Below are 13302 nucleotides of genomic sequence, written 5' to 3' on the forward strand. Positions count from 1 at the left end.
TGGGTTCGAATCCCATCTGGGCAGATGTTGGAATTTGAATTCAATTTTTAAAAAAATCTGGAATTAAGAATCTACTGATGACCATGAAACTATTACCGATTGTTGGAAAACCCCATCTGGTTCATTAATGTCCTTTAGGGAAAGAAATCTGCCGTCCTTACCTGGGATGGCCAATATGTGACTCCAGAGCCACAGCAATACGGTTGACTCTCAACTGCCCTCCAAGGGCAACTTGGGATGGGCAATAAATGTTGGCCAGCCAGCGACGCCCATGTCCCATGAATGAATTTTTTAAAAATCCCACCCTATGGATTCTATGTTTCTTTGATAGTACCTCATTAATCTGGACTTCCTTTCTTGAGTATTTTAATGCAGGCATTGATCGAGACGTTTGAGTTTTATGGCTAAAAACATATTATGTTGAAACATCTAAAGAACCTCACCATCCACATCCCATTTAAAAAGGTCATCTTACTATTAAATAGGGTGCCTCACAGTCAAAAGAAAGTTTTGTTTGGGCTAACCGGTTAAGTGGTAATCAAGATTTGCTGCTGGCTGTCCAACCAGTAAAATACCTCATGAATCCACCAGTGTGATTAGCCTGATGTTCTCGCCCTCCTTCCCAGGATGGTTATTACTGCAAACACCTCCTGGCAAGTCAAGCGGGACTCCCCATTAATTATTATCACCAATATCACTGACTCAAATTCTTTTCATGTCACAGTTCTCAATTTGGCAGTCGGTTACGATTTATTCCACTTAAATGAACAGTGAATATAAAGTATCCTGCCATTCGAGTACCCCAGAGGCACAGAATGTTAGTGCATTGTTAAATTGGATCACAATGGATATTATTAAACTAGAAAGAGTGCATAAAAGATTTACTAGGATGCTACCGGGATTTGATGGTTTGAGTCATGAGGAGAGGCTGGGTAAACTGGGACTTTTTCCCGAGGAGACTTAGGGGCGATCTCAGAGAGGTTTATAAAATAATGAGGGGCATAGATTAGCTAGATAGTCAACATCTTTTCCCAAAGGTAGGGGAGTCTAAAACTAGAGGGCATTGGTTTATGGTGAGAGGGGAGAGATACAAAAGGGTCCAGAGGGGAATTTTTTTCATTCAGAGGGTGGTGAGTGTCTGGAACAAGCTGCCAGATGTAGTGGTAGAAGCACGTACAATTTGGTCTTTTAAAAAAGCATTTAAACAGTTACATGGGTAAGATGGGTTTAGAGGGATATAGACCAAATGCGGACAATTGGGACTAGATTAGTAGTTAAAAAAAGGCCGACATGGACAAGTTATGACAAAGTGGCAGGATACGGGTTCTCCATTTGATTATCTGGAGGGGTAGTTATGGGTAAACTAGTATAGCCAGCTGGCAGGAAGGTTGATGGAGGTTCAACAATAGTCAAGCTTCGCATGTCGCTTACCTTTTGTAAAAAGTTAAGAGAATGAATTCCACTCACCCGGAAAGATTTTGGAGCTCTTTAAACGTGACTGCATCTGGCAAAAGCTTTTTCTGATTCAGACAAACAACGAGTGAAGCTAAGTGAGATTGAGGGGAAGATTTATAATGATCAGCTGTCAGACTGCTGTACATCATACTAAATTAAGAAGCTACTTTACCAAGTTCATTCCTGGAAGTTCAGTGAATTCTGAAATGTAAAGGAGCAAAATTGAATAACCTCAAAAAGAAGCTTGAGAAATGTGACTTATGCCCATTGCTTGAAATGCGGGCACCATGCCATGTTCACACTGCTTAGTGACTGTCATAACTTCTGCCTGCAGCCAGGGTTAACTGCAAGGTTCACCGCTGGCTTACACCAGGAGGCGGCCAAACACCAGAACTACCTTGCCCATCTTGAAGCTAAGTTTAAATTTATTTGTTAGTGTCACAAGTAGGCTTACATTGACACTGCAATGGAGTTAGTGTAAAAATCCCCTAGTTGCCCACACTCCAGCACCTGTTTGGATAACTGAAGGAGAATTTAGCATGTCCAGTGCACCGAACCGGCACGTCTTTCAGACTGTGGGAGGAAACCGGAGCACCCGGAGGAAACCCACACAGACACGGGGAGAATGTGCAAACTCTGCACAGATAGTGACCCGAAGCCGGAATTGAACCTGGGTCCCTGGTGCTGTGAGGCTGCAGTGCTAAAGCGCTAACCCACTGTGCCACCCATGGGGCAGAGTGGTCTCCAGGATTTTCAGATGCTGCACTGGAGGTCTTGGTGGAGGAGGCGGAAAGTATGTGTGAGGCCCGATATCCACAAGGAGACAGGAGTCCCTCAAGAATAGGCTCCAAGCTCTGCACAAAGCCCTGTTCAAGTTTGTGCTGGATGCTCTACGTTTCTATTGAGCACAAGCTTTCTGGCAGGCTTTCCATCTCTTTCAACTTTTCTGTAGTGGTTTTATACAACTTTGCTTGGCCATTTCAGAGGGCAAATAAAGGTCGAGCACATTGCTGTGGGTCTGGAGTCACAATTAAGCCAGACCAGGTAAGGACAGCAGCTTTCCACAACAATACCAGTTGCCATGGTGATATTTGAACTTGTGTCTCTGGAGCATTAATCCAAGCCTCTGAATTACCACCTAGTAACATTACCACCACTGCTAACATTGTCGAGGTGATATGGCCTCCTGCCAAGAACTATTCGCTTCCTTCTCCTGCCTTGACAAGCATCTCAACTCTCTTTGCGTGACATCTGCTTGTTCATCCCATCGTATTGAATTCTAAAGGGAATAGCTAGTTTGTGCACAAGCCTTGAAGTCAGCAAAGAGTTCGTCAGCACCTGCCACATCACTCATTTTTGCAACTTGAAAGAACTATAAAAAGCACCAAACACTTGTGGAATCAGAGCACCAGTCGCAAGAAATCTACCTGCAACTGATGTTGATGATCACAATAAATAGCATTGCTGGAGGATCCTCCCTGCTGCTTAACATGTGTGGAGATGCCGGCGTTGGACTGGGGTAAACACAGTAAGAAGTTTAACAACACCAGGTTAAAGTCCAACAGGTTTATTTGGTAGCAAAAGCCACACAAGCTTTCGAGGCTCAGAAGGGGCTCAGAGCCTCGAAAGCTTGTGTGGCTTTTGCTACCAAATAAACCTGTTGGACTTTAACCTGGTGTTGTTAAACTTCTTACTGTGCTTAACATGTGTCCAGCTGTGTGAGATAAGGGCCGCGATTCTCCCATTGCGACCCGCAACTTTTCTGGCGGGTCATGGTGGGAGACGCGGGTCTGCGGCCTTGAACAGGGATTTGCGCAAGTGCCAGGAATGCATGCGCATCTCCCAGAGCTGGCGAACAGTCGCCGGTCAGACCACGCTGGAAACCGGCGGGAAGGCAGCTAAGTCATTTAAATCTTTTCTGCATGTATTTTAAATATGTATATGTGTTCATTATCGGGACCTTTCAGGTCCCGATTGAATCTCCCATCCTGCCAGGAGTACTTCATTGTGGCAGAGTTCAGACTAGCTCCCCACATTCGAGGAACTAACGGGAGACCCCGCCGGAATGAAGGGGGAGGGTAAATCGGCCCCCCCCCCCAGAGGTTTAGGCGGCGGGGGGTAGTGCCCCCTGGGCGTGGACACCCTGGCAGTGCCAGCTTGTGCCCCCGGCACTGCCCAAGGGGCAAAGCGCCCATGTCCATCGGGCAGCTTGGCACTGCCCACTGGGCATCGGGCAGTGCCAAAGGGGTGGGCCCTATTGAGAGTGGGGCCAAGGAATGATCGGTGGGGGTGGGGGGTCCTGCTGTCACCCTGCATTGGGATTGGTCTGGGTTGGAGGGAGGGCAATGATTGGGGCTGGGAGGGAGGTGGTCTGCCAAGGGGGGGCCTGCCAGGGTGAGGGGGGAATCGCCACTGCTGTGGGGGTGGGGCCTGGGCATCGGGACTGGCCCGTGAGTTGCTGTGGGAGCTGTGATCGGGCCGTGGGAGGGGGGCTGGAGGGGCAGCACTGTGGGGGTCCCGGGCTGGCCAGTGATCGAGCTGGCCAGCATGCGCAAAGCTCCAGAGCTGTCAAACTCCGGCACGAATAGGCTCTGCCCCCCCCTGGGTTTTTAATGATATTCATGACTGGGACCTCTTCAGTGCACAGAGTGAGGAGGTTCAGGTGAGAAGCTGAGCTGACAGAACAGTCGGGATTTAGAACAGTTTTCCCGCCAATTCAACACTTTTGGGAGAGTCGCCCCCCAAGGGTTTCAGTTGGAGCACCAAGGTCTAAAATGGCACCACTGGCTTCCATCCCAGACATCATGGGCAGGATCTTACGGCCTCGCCTGTCCCGAAATCATAAAATCCCACCCGAGGTTAATGGATCTTTCCATGTTCTGCCCCTCGCTTTCTCCGATTCCTGTGGTGGGCAGGCTGGTAAGATTCTGGCCACTCTCTTCCAACTTCTTCCGTCGGGAAAAAGATACAAGAGTCTGCGGTCACGTACCAACCGACTCAGGAACAGCTTCTTCCCTGCTGCTGTCAGACTTTTTGAATGGTTCCAGCTCATATTAAGTTGATCTTTCTCTACACCCTAGCTATGACTGTAACACTACATTCTGCACTCTCTCCTTTCCTTCTCTATGAATGGTATGCTTTGTCTGTATAGCGCGCAAGAAACAATATTTTTCACTGTGACAGTACATGTTTCGATTTGATTTGATTTATTATTGTCACATCGGTGTAGTATGCCGAATGACTTCATCGTCTGCCAGCCCTACATACTTCTAGTGGATGTTAGCTTTACACACTAATGCCTTTACCAAGATGGTGCCATGTGCAATGAGCACATGTCTATCTCCACTGTTTCAGTCCCTGCATATCTGTAACTCACAAGCAACAGCCACTACTGAGCCCAATTCTGCACCTTGAGTGTCCGTGCAGAACAACCTCTATACCTTTAAACACAAGGTCAACCCAAATGAATTTGCACTTCTAAGGAAGGACAAGCTGAAAATGTTTCTAATAATAGTTACATAAAGCGAAATGTTATGGATGATTGCAAAAGAAATTACATTAAAGGAGCAAGTTATTTGATTCCAGTCTGGGTTATCATTCTAATAAAGCAGAGCTCAGTGCAAAAGCTGAACATATTACCCAGAAGAAGTTGTAGTCATCAGAACTTCCACAAAATCCAAAATGGTGCAAAGGGAACATAATGGGCCTGATCAGAACTTTGTGTAAGTGAGTGGGTTTTGAATATGCTAAGCTATTGGTTCTGATATTAATCTGAAGGGCGGCACGGTGGCACAGTGGTTAGCACTGCTGCCTCACAGTTCCAGGGACCTGGGTTCGATTCCCAGTTTGGGTCACTGTCTGTGCGGGGTTTGCACATTCTCCTCATGTCTGCGTGGGTTTCCTCCGGGTGCTCCGGTTTCCTCCCACAGTCCAAAGATGTGTGGGTTAGGTTGATTGGCCTTGATAAATTACCCCATAGTGCCCTGGGATGCATAGGTTAGAGGGATTAGTGAGGTAAATATGAGGGGCCGAATGGCCTTCTTCTGCACTGAAGGGATTCTATGATTCTACGAACGAGGGAGAGAGACCCCTCCAAGGGAGGTATGCAGGCCATGAGCACAGTCAAGCAGGTTTTGAATGCCAATAGGACAGCACCTTAAGCAGGATGGCAGGTAGCTTATCTGTGGGTATACAACTTGTCATTGATTTTCACCAAGCTGCTCTGAACAAAATGGTCCGGGTGAGATGCTGCTGATGATGATAAATGGGGACATCAGAGTGGGATTTCAACAGAAAGCATTCCTTGTCTTTCACATTTCACTTTTGTTTTTCCTCAGCCAGATTTTTCCATGCGACCTGGTCTCCCAGTGGGCCAGTCTTCCCTGGTACAGGCCCCGCTAGAGCAGTCTTTAGCAACTACAGATCACCGGCCACAAGCATCTGAGCAGGGGAATGGTGAACCTGCCTCTATCTCCAGCGGAGCCTCCACGTTGCACCACATGGAAGCTGGAAGAAGCGTAAATTGAAGAAATTATGATTTATCAGAAGCCTGCAAGTGGTCCCTGACTTCCAGTACTCAGAGAATCTGACCTCATGCACAGGATGGTCAACTCTCTCTGTCCAATCTCCTGACTGAATCCCTCTCCACCAATCAACCCACCTTCTCCAGTTGACCAATCACCTTTCGCCCCTTCTGTTTGACCCCCTCTTCCCCGCCCCGCTCACTCTCTTGCCAACCCCCCCCCCCCCCATGGCCGTTCCTGTGTCCCCTCCAGTAAACTCTCCCTCCCTGATTGACCAATCCCTCCCTCTCCAGGTTGCTCCCCATCTCCAATCACCTTCCCCACATTGCTTCATTCTCCCCCACCCCACACCCCACCAATAGGTCACCACCCCCTCCTCCATCCTGAAGCTTCATTGGAGAGTCTGAAAGAATCGCAAAGTGATCTCCTGGCACAACAGATATTGTTACTGGGCTTCCAGCTCATGGGAATCTACTCCAATCACACCTATCTCAAACTTACCTGAGTGCCGTTACTTGTGAGACAAGTGTCGTATCATTAATATCTTCCCTCATACAAGTTGCTAATGGAGGTTCAACACAGCTAAAACACCAGAAACTTTGTTCGCATCTGTTGATGCAGCCTCTGGATGAATTTCTATTGATTATTGGACCTCTTGAATCAGGCACCATTAATCCTAGATGGCGAATATTCGCACATTATATATCATTGATATGTTTATATGGGGTGATTAATAAAATGTCCAGAGATAACTTTTACCCTATTAAATTCCTATCCAAACTATGTCACAGTTATTACTTTAAACATTCACCCCCTCCACATCAACAAGATAAACAGCAGCCCAACGAAGCTTAATAAAAGCAAATTACTGCGGATGCTGGAATCTAAAACCAAAAGAGAAAATGCTGGAAAATCTCAGCAGGTCTGGCAGCATCTGTAAGGAGAGAAAAGAGCTGACGTTTCGAATCCAGATGACCCTTCACTCAGCAAAGCTTCTTTGACAGCACTTCCCATGACTTTTGTTTTCCAGAAAAACAAAGGCAGCAGGAGAATGGGAAAGCCGTTACCTGCAAGTTTGCCCACAAGTCACATAACATCCTGGCTTGGAGATGTATTGCTGCTCCTTCACTGTTATTGGGTCAAAATCCTGGAGCTTCCTCGCACTGAGTGCACCTGCACTAGACAGACTGCAATGCTTCAAAAAGGCAGCTTACTGCCACCTTCTCAATGGAAGTTGGAGATGAGTAACAAATGCGAGCCTTGCCAGCAATGGTCACATCCCATAAGCAAAAAAAACAAGTTATCAACATGATCAGGCTCTGGTTCTGTCAGATTGACACAGCTCCATATCTTATCACTGCTTTGATTCAGACGTGGATGCAAAAAGATTGGCAAAGGAAACATCATCGTGGCTGCCCTGACCCCCGGGTGACCTCAGATAGAATTTTGCTACTTTCGAACAAGAACATTCTGATTCCATTTTGGCTTTTTTTAATGTGTTCTTCAGTTCTTCCAACCGATTGCAAGAAGCCACTGGCATTTTCCCCTCTCTGCATACCTTTACATCACTAAATGTTACAACCTTATTGTTCCCTCCAGCTGCGTGGAGTCTGCTGAGCACTTTAATTTATAGTAGATAGAACAAAGAACAGTACAGCACAGGAAACAGGCCCTTTGGCCCTCCAAGCCTGTGCCGCTCATTGGTCTAACTAGACCTTTCGTTTGTATCCCTCCATTCCCAGACTGCTCATGTGACTATCCAGGTAAGTCTTAAACGATGCCAGCATGTCTGCCTCCACCACCCTACTTGGCATCACATTCCAGGCTCCCAACACTCTCTGTGTAAAAAACGTCCGTCTGATATCTGAGTTATACCTCGTCCCTCTCACCTTGAGCCCGTGACCCCTTGTGATCGTCACCTCCGACCTGGGAAAAAGCTTCCCACTGTTCACCCTATCTATCCCCTTCATAATCCTGTACACCTCTATTAGGTCTCCCCTCATTCTCCGTCTTTCCAGGGAGAACAAGGCCAGTTTACCCAATCTCTCCTCATAGCTAAGACCCTCCATACCAGGCAACATCCTGGTAAACCTTCTCTGCACTCTCTCTAAAGCCTCCACGTCCTTCTAGTAGTGCGGCGACCAGAACTGGACGCAGTACTCCAAATGTGGCCTAACCAGAGTTCTATACAGCTGCAACATCAGACTCCAGCTTTTATACTTTATACCCTGTCCTATAAAGGCACGCATACCATATGCCTTCTTCACCACCACCTCCACCTGTGCTGCTACCTTCAAGGATTTGTGGACTTGCACACCTAGGTCCCTCTGTGTTTCTATATTCTTGATGGCTCTGCCATTTATTGTATAACTCCTCCCTACATCAGTTCTTCCAAAATGCTTCACTTCGCATTTATCTGGATTAAATTCCATCTGCCATTTCTCCACCCAATTTTCCAGCCTATCCATATCCTGCTGTACTGTCCGACAATGTTCATCGCTATCCGCAAGCCCAGCTAATACCTAGGCTGGAATCTAACTGAAGGGTTTAGTCAGTTGATATATGGAATGATAATGGATAACTATGGAGGAAAGTAAAGGCTTGAATCTAATAGAGAGGATCCTATTGTTTATTTGTGGGCTAAAAGTTTAATTGGTGTCACAAGTAGGCTTACATTAAACACTGCAATGAGGTTACTGTGAAAATCCCCTAGTCGCCACACTCTGGTGCCTGTTCGCGTACACTGAGGGAGAATTTAGCATGGCCAATGCACCTAACCAGCACGTCTTTCAGACTCTGGGAGGAAACCGGAGCACCCAGAGGAAACCAACGCAGACATGGGGAGAATGTGCAGACTCCACACAGGCAGTAACCCAAGGCGGGAATCGAACCTGGGTCCCTGGCACTGTGAGGGCAGCAGTGTTAACCACAGTGCCACTGTTCCACCCTGGGAGTGAGTTATTTTCCATGGTCTAATTGAAGAATCCAGATGATATGGTGGTCGCGCAGGGAGGTCTGGGAGAGAGAGATTTTTTTTTTTTCCCCAATAAATTGGAACAGAGAGGAATCCCGATACTCTACACTTGTAGAGTATCCCACCCTCCCTCCTCCTCTAACCTAAAAAAAAGACCCAGTGAGAGCAGGGCTTTGGAGAAAACAGGAGGAGGAAAGGTAAGTTTAAAATTTTCATTCACTTTTTTTTCCCTGTGTGTTTAAAGGGGCAATTATGAGTGTGAGGCCAGTATGTTGTTCCCAATGTAGGATGTGGGAGGTCCTGGAGGCTCCTAGCCTCCCGGACGACCATATCTGTGCTGGGTGTGTTGAGCTGCGGTTCCTAAGGGACCATGTTAGGGAACTGGAATTGCAGCTCGAGGACCTTCGCCGGGTTAGGGATAGTGAGGAGGTAATTGACAGGAGCTATCGGCAGGTGGTCACACCGGGACCACGGGAGGAAGGTAACTGGGTAACAGTGAGGAAGGAGAAAGCTCAGTTGATGGTGAGCACCCCGGTGGATGTGCCCCTTAATAATAAGTACTCCTGTCTGAGTACTACTGGGGTGGACAACCCACCTGGGGGAAGCAGCGGTGGCAGTGTCTCTGGAGCTGAGCCTGGCCCAGTAGTGCAAAAGGGTAAGGAAAGGAGGGTAGTGCTAATTGGGGACTCTACGGTGAGGGGGTCAGATAGGCGTTTTTGCGGACACAGACGGGACTCTCGGATGGTGGTTTGCCTCCCTGGTGCAGGGGTCCGGGATGTCTCTGGTCGAGTCCCAGAAATCCTGAAGGGGGAGGGAGAGGAGCCGAAGGTCGTGATGCATATAGGTACTGCTGACATAGGTAGGAAGAGGGAAGGGGTCATGAAAAGAGAATATAGGGAGTTAGGTAGACAGCTGAGAAAGAGGAATGCAAAGGTAGTAATCTCGGGATTGCTGCCTGTGCCGCGGGAGAGTGAGAACAGGAATCGGTGGAGAATGAATGCGTGGCTGAGGGACTGGAGCAAGGGACAAGGATTTGGGTACTTGGATCATTGGGACCTCTTTAGGGGCAGGTGTGACCTGTTTAAAAAAGACGGGTGGCACTTGAATCCCAGGGGGACCAATATCCTGGAGGGAAGGTTGGCTAAGGCTACTGGAGAGACTTTAAACTAGAAAGGTTGGGGGGAGGGAATCGGAATGAGGGGACTGAGAGCGAGGAGGTTAGCTCGCAAATAGATAAGGAATGTAAACAGGGTAAGAGGGAGGTTAGACGAGTGATGGAGAAGGGAAGTGCTCAGGCTGAAGGTCTGAGATGTGTCTATTTTAATGCCAGGAGTGTAGTGAATAAAGTGGATGAGCTTAGAGCGTGGATTGCTGCTTCGAATTGTGATGTGGTGGCCATTACGGAGACTTGGATGTCTCAGGGACAGGACTGGGTGCTTCAGGTGCCGGGTTTTAGATGTTTCAGGAAGGACAGGGAGGGAGGCAAGAGAGGGGGGGGAGTGGCACTGTTGATCAGGGATAGTGTCACGGCTGTAGAGAAGGTGGACGCCGTGGAGGGATTGACTACGGAGTCTCTGTGGGTGGAGGTTAGGAACAGGAAGGGGTCGGTAACGTTGCTGGGTGTTTTCTATAGGCCGCCCAATAGTAACAGAGATGTTGAGGAGCAGATGGGGAAACAGATCCTGGAGAGATGTAGGAATAACAGAGTTGTCGTGATGGGAGATTTTAATTTCCCAAACATAGATTGGAATATCCCTAGGGCTAGGGGTTTGGATGGAGAGGAGTTTGTTAGGTGTGTTCAGGAGAGTTTCCTGACACAGTATGTGGATAAGCCTACTAGAGGAGAGGCTGTACTTGATCTGGTGCTGGCTAATGAACCTGGACAGGTGGAGGATCTCTCGGTGGGTGAGCATCTTGGGGATAGCGATCATAATTCTATCTCCTTCACGATAGCATTGGAAAGAGATAGGATCAGGCAGGCTAGGAAAGTGTTTCTCTGGAGTAAAGGGAAATACAGTGTCATCAGGGAGGAAATTAGACGGGTAAATTGGAAGGAGGCATTCTTGGGGAAAAGTACCGAAGGAAAGTGGAGGATTTTCAAGGAATGTTTGTCTGGAGCTCTGCATGACAACGTTCCGATGAGACAGGGGGGTGTTGGTAGGGTACGGGAACCGTGGTGCACGAAGGTTGTGATGAACCTGGTGAATAAGAAAAGAGAGGCGTACAGAAGGTTCAGAGAGCTAGGAGGTGTTAAGGATTTAGAGGAGTATACGGGATGTAGGAAGGAGCTTAAGAAGGAAATTAGGAGAGCGAGAAGGGGTCATGAGAAGGCCTTGGCGGGTAAGATTAAGGAGAATCCCAAGGCTTTCTACAAATATGTCAAGAGTAAAAGGATGAGATGTGAAGGCATAGGACCCTTAAAAGGTGAAGGGGGAAAAGTTTGTGCGGAACCGTTAGAAATGGCGGAGCTGCTTAATGAATACTTTACCTCGGTATTCACGGTGGAAAGGGATCTGGGTGGTTGTACTGCTGGTTTGCGGTGGACAGAAAGGATCGAGCATGTGGACATAAAGAAAGAGGATGTGTTGGAACTATTGAATGGCATCAAGGTTGGTAAGTCGCCGGGACCGGATGGGATGTACCCCAGGTTACTGTGGGAGACGAGGGAGGAGATTGCGGAGCCTTTGGCGATGATCTTTGCATCGTCGATGGAGACGGGAGAGGTTCCGGAGGATTGGAGGATTGCAGATGTGGTCCCTATATTCAAGAAAGGGAACAGGGACAGCCCGGGAAATTACCGACCGGTGAGTCTAACCTCAGTGGTTGGTAAGTTGATGGAGAGGATCCTGAGAGACAGGATTTATGATCATCTAGAGAAGTTTAGTATGATCAAAAGTAGTCAGCACGGCTTTGTCAAGGGCAGGTCGTGCCTTACGAGCCTGGTTGAGTTCTTTGAAAATGTGACCAAACACATTGACGAAGGAAGAGCGGTGGATGTGGTCTATATGGACTTCAGCAAGGCGTTCGATAAGGTCCCCCATGCAAGACTTCTTGAGAAAGTGAGAGGGCATGGGATCCAAGGGGCTGTTGCCTTGTGGATCCAGAACTGGCTTGCCTGCAGAAGGCAGAGAGTGGCTGTGGAGGGGTCTTTCTCTGCATGGAGGTCAGTGACCAGTGGAGTGCCCCAGGGATCTGTTCTGGGACCCTTGCTGTTTGTCATTTTCATAAATGACCTGGATGAGGAAGTGGAGGGATGGGTTGGTAAGTTTGCTGACGACACCAAGGTAGGTGGTGTTGTGGATAGTTTGGAGGGATGTCAGAAGTTGCAGCGAGACATAGATAGAATGCAAGACTGGGCGGAGAAGTGGCAGATGGACTTCAACCCGGATAAGTGTGTGGTGATCCATTTTGGCAGATCCAATGGGATGAAGCAGCAGTATAATATGAAGGGTACCATTCTTAGCAGTGTAGAGGATCAGAAGGACCTTGGGGTCCGGGTCCATAGGACTCTTAAATCGGCCTCGCAGGTGGAGGATGCGGTCAAGAAGGCGTACGGCGTACTGGCCTTCATTAATCGAGGGATTGAGTTTAGGAGTCGGGAGATAATGCTGCAGCTTTATAGGACCCTGGTTAGACCCCACTTGGAGTACTGCGCGCAGTTCTGGTCACCTCATTACAGGAAAGATGTTGAAGCCATTGAAAGGGTGCAGAGGAGATTTACAAGGATGTTGCCTGGATTGGGGGGCATGCCTTATGAGGATAGGTTGAGGGAGCTTGGTCTCTTCTCCCTGGAGAGACGAAGGATGAGAGGTGACCTGATAGAGGTTTACAAGATGTTGAGAGGTCTGGATAGGGTAGACTCTCAGAGGCTATTTCCAAGGGCTGAAATGGTTGCTACGAGAGGACACAGGTTTAAGGTGCTGGGGGGTAGATACAGAGGAGATGTCAGGGGTAAGTTTTTCACTCAGAGGGTGGTGGGTGAGTGGAATCGGCTGACGTCGGTGGTGGTGGAGGCAAACTCGTTGGGGTCTTTTAAGAGACTTCTGGATGAGTACATGGGATTTAATGGGATTGAGGGCTATAGATAGGCCTAGAGGTGGGGATGTGATCGGCGCAACTTGTGGGCCGAAGGGCCTGTTTTGTGCTGTGGCTTTCTATGTTCTATGTTCTATATAAGCTGCTTTTAAAATCTGTTTTATTCTGTTTGAGGAGTGGTCTCAATCAAGATGCCGATAACTCGTATATTTTGTCTTTGATGTGGGATTATGCTCATACTGTGCAACTATTCCATTGTCCAGAAATAATATTTAGACCCTGAGCAGAAACTGCTTTGAACAGTATTTGCTTGCT

General features: G+C 48.0%; 1 protein-coding gene across 1 annotated transcript in view; it reads right to left on the reverse strand.

Moving 5' to 3' along the window:
• The window catches only part of sphkap (SPHK1 interactor, AKAP domain containing), a 138197-nt gene that overhangs the window by 82769 nt on the left and 42126 nt on the right, over positions 1-13302 (reverse strand). Inside the window, exon 3 of the mRNA XM_078204122.1 lies at positions 1628-1656. Within this exon, the coding sequence (XP_078060248.1) occupies positions 1628-1656 (29 nt within the window). The remainder of the gene's footprint in view (positions 1-1627; positions 1657-13302) is intronic.

This window comes from Mustelus asterias, chromosome 3 (genome assembly GCF_964213995.1).
Source record: "Mustelus asterias chromosome 3, sMusAst1.hap1.1, whole genome shotgun sequence".
Lineage (NCBI taxonomy): Eukaryota > Metazoa > Chordata > Chondrichthyes > Carcharhiniformes > Triakidae > Mustelus > Mustelus asterias.